A 4,024-nucleotide genomic window follows, 5' to 3' on the forward strand; every position below is an offset into this window, starting at 1 on the left:
CACGCGGCCGACCCAGGTTTGATTCCCAGCATCCCATATGTTTCCCTGAGCACCGCCAGGGGTGATTCCTGAGTGCAGAGCCAGGAGTAACCCCTGTGCATCACCGGGTATGACCCCAAAAGCAAAAAAATAAAAATTAAGAACTATAGAATAAATATCTTTAAAATATGTACTTCTTTTTCCTGACTATTTTCTTAGGCATACTTACTAGGACTAGCAGTACAGAATTAAACCACATATACACTTTAAATTTTTATTTATGTACTTTAATTCACTTCAGAAAGTTTAAATTACATTGTATTCTCGAGATGTATGTGAAGTGTATTCTCATGAGTATTGCATACCCTTGTCTCTAATTTACACTAAAAATTACTGATTCAGTTAATATTTTAACAATTTTACACATAAAACTATCGTGGTATTAATAGAATTTATTATTATTTCTAAATTTAATGTGCTTATAAATCATTAGAATTTCTTTCTCTGTAAAATTACCCATTCATAATCAATGCACCTTGTCTCTTACTATTTTGTGAAAAGTTTTTTTTCATTTTTAAATCTATTAAGCTTCTTTCCATCATGGAGGATGCCGATTATCTTTTCAGATGTCACTATTTCTTCTTAACTAGATCATATTTCTTCAAAATATTTTTAAAAAATTTCAAGAGCTTGGTATTCAGAAGATGGTTTAAGGTCAGGGAACAGTTGTATGTGCACCTCAGTGTGATCTCTGTGTCCACGCACCCAGCTCTCAACATGACAAGGAAGAGAACCTGTGTAGTCCAAGCACCACACACCAGGCTCACACCAATGCCAACAATGACAGGAAGTGGTGTTTCACCATCTCTCCCACCTAACAAAACCTATCACTGGGAAGGTTTCTTTGAAATTATAGTATACCGAGTGCAGGAACATATATAAATTTTCAGTCATAATACTCCACAAAAGAAATATTTTCTTCTAAATATTATACTTGGAAACAGTTACCATTTGTGAGTCAGAGAAGCTAATGTGTTTACCAAAAAATATCACATCATGGCTTCTTGAAAAATCCACCAGTCTTCCATAATTTACAATAAAATGTTATTTTTGACATTATGATATGAAAAGTCTGGAGAGTACAGAAAAGGGTGATAGAAAATTGTCCCCTATTATAAGTGTCATAGTTTCTTAAAGTGGTATAAAAAATACAATTACATTAAAAGATATTCTCTATTTTGAAAATTGCAGTAGCTTCTCAGGGTCATCTCAAGTTCCCAAGAGCTCCCAAAATGTAAAATATGAATTCTTTACTGAATATGAAATGATTGACATATATGGCTCAAAAATATCTCAAGAGTGGCAGAAAACAGAACTCCATGAGGCAACCTGCTCAAAATGAGAGCAAATTCAACCAAATCTAGGGCAAGGAAATACAGATTTTTAATAAGGAGTAGAAAGCCAAAGACCCTTTGAAAGTGACAGAAAGTAAGGCCAAAAATGGAGTTCTGGAAAAAGAAAATAATCAGCAAGTGACAAAATAGGAAAATGAACAGACATGAAGAAACAAAATAAAATCATGCTTCTAGCATTTTTAAATGTCAAGGGCTTTAATGGTCACTCACCAAGAACGGCTATGTGGCTGAAAAGAAGCACCATGTTTCCTCCCCAATTTCAATGGAACGTTTTTGCAATGAATTTTCTTGTGACTTTGAAATTTCTAATATTTCAATAAAATTATGATTAGAAATGTAGGCCTACCTATTTTGAAAATAAATTCATGGTTGATGAGTTATCCTTTAATATTTTTCCAGTTATGATAAGTTTTATTGCTCTTCTAAACCAAGGATAAAACAAAGCATAAATCAAAGGATTTACAGCAGAGTTGTAATAAGCCAACCAGCAAAGTATCTCATAAACATATGAAGGCGTTATGTAACCCACAAAACAGTCAATCAGTGTATCAATAATAAGAGGTAGCCACAAGACCAAAAACACTATCACTGTGATACCCAGCGTTTTGGCGGCTTTTCTTTCACCCTTAGACACTTTGGGTTTTCTAGTTCCTGATAAAGCTTCTGCTTTGCTACTGATGCTGTCTATCATCTTAGCCTGTTTTCTAGCCACAAGAAAAATATTACTGTACAATATCATCATAACAAGGGCAGGTATGAAAAATAGTAGAAAATCTATCAGAATGAATAACTGATTTATAACAGGTTGACAACCTCCTACACAGCTGAAAGTGCTGGTTATTTCCTCCAGTCCGTCATCATAGGCGCCTGTGTAGAATACAGCTCCACTGTACACCAGGGCCAGGATCCAGGAGACGCTGATGCATATCCCTGACACATTCACAGTGAACTTAGTAGGATACACAAGAGGATCAGTGATAGCAATGTACCTGTCGGTGGAGATGAAGCACAAGTGGAAGAGAGAAGACAAACAAAATGCATAATCAAAGCAAGTGTGGAAAGTGCAGAAACTTTGTCCAAAGTACCAGCAGCTCTCCACAGACCTGACCATGCTGAAGGGCATCACAGTCACACCCACCAGGAAGTCAGCACAGGCCAGGGAGGAGATGAGGAAATTGGTTGGAGAGTGCAGCTGCTTGAAATGAAAGATTGAAAGCATCACCAGAAGGTTCCCGAACACTGCCAGCACAGCCCCTAAGCCGAACACTGCATAGAGGATCACCCTGGCTCCGTGCGAGTAGGGAGTTTTCACACAGGATCCGTTCACGTTCTCATAGCAGAGCTGCAGGACGGCAGGGGAGGATGAGTTGCTGCTCATGATGCTGCTGTAAACAGCCTGTAAACATTTGGAGAAGATCTGCCTTTTTCAGTCAAATGAAATAAAGCAGGTCAGGCATCCTACAAAGAGAAAAATGATCCTTTAAAAGTGAATAATACCAAATTTTATCCTCATAATCTGTTATAGATGGACTTGTAAAAAATCTCTGAACATAAGAAACCATCACATGTTAAATTAGATTTGCAAATAAAAATTCATCTTGCATTATTGATTAGCATTTTATTCTTATTCTCTTGAATAGAACTGGAAATAGTTTTCTAATCCCAATAACAATTAAATATAAATAAATCTCTTTCTTTGTTAGAATTTAAATTTTTACTGGGCTTATGAACAAAATATTTACTATTTCCACAAAACATTTCTTACCTTTGATATATTGAACATACTCGGTGATTGGTCGAGGTAACTTGTATATTCTTCTTTGTGAAATTGAGTAACATTGTGTGACTTGTACTTATTAACTACCTTTTATACCACCCTCTGACACACCCCCCCCACGTAGGTTAAGAGGTTAATGAGAAACACCCACAGGACACACAGCCAAGTCCCATATACAAAATCATCAAATGTAGAGTCCCTCTGGTATAATTTGAGAATAGCGAGAAGAAACTTATATGTAATAATCTCCACTTAAACTTTATTGTTTCATGTAGTATAGCTTCAATGCTAAATGCTAAATAGAACATTGGTTAGAAGGAAAATGAGAGAACACTGTATACATAAATAAAAACACTAGAACCAAATGTTTATAAATCGAACTTGCCATGAAAAGAGAGATATGTCATGAAGGGATTCTGTAACAAGAATGGAATTTTGTGATATTAGTAGGCCACGCCACAGCTCATGAACCTCTGATTTCTATTTTAGCTGAAATTTTTCTCTTTCCAGGTGAAATTAATCTCTGACTGAGATCTCTGGAATGGGAGACAGAGTCCTTCCTTCTTGACTAAGTGCCAGTTGTCTCCACAGCAAATTCTAAGATATTAAAGGGCCTACACCACAGCTCCTCAGAAAATTACACACTGCTGACAGTTAAGCTTCCTCTAACTCAGTGAAGGTGAGCCGAGAAGTAAGTAAGAAATCTCAGCGTGCAGTCTCAGAATATTCCAGGATGTCTAACTTGACTCTCCAGAGGACAGCAGAAACATGAGAGAACCAATGGGGAAAATAAGTAGAAGCCCACCAAGTTCAGTGAGCAAAAACAGTAACCTGGAAGGCACAAAATACATCA

The 4,024-nt window shown here is 36.6% G+C and overlaps 1 protein-coding gene across 1 annotated transcript; it reads right to left on the reverse strand.

Annotated features, from left to right (window-relative positions):
• Positions 1-1,740: 1,740 nt before the first annotated feature.
• On the reverse strand, positions 1,741-2,772 carry LOC101555202 (trace amine-associated receptor 6-like). The gene has a single exon (XM_004609031.2). It carries the CDS (start codon positions 2,770-2,772, stop codon positions 1,741-1,743), a length of 1,032 nt encoding a protein of 343 aa, XP_004609088.2.
• Between the last annotated feature and the right edge of the window lie 1,252 nt (positions 2,773-4,024).

Source organism: Sorex araneus, chromosome 4 (assembly GCF_027595985.1).
Source record: "Sorex araneus isolate mSorAra2 chromosome 4, mSorAra2.pri, whole genome shotgun sequence".
Lineage (NCBI taxonomy): Eukaryota > Metazoa > Chordata > Mammalia > Eulipotyphla > Soricidae > Sorex > Sorex araneus.

Bases quoted from the DNA above. Each gene is read 5' to 3' on its own strand.
- LOC101555202 (XM_004609031.2), bottom strand. From the start codon at position 2,772: ATGAGCAGCAACTCATCCTCCCCTGCCGTCCTGCAGCTCTGCTATGAG.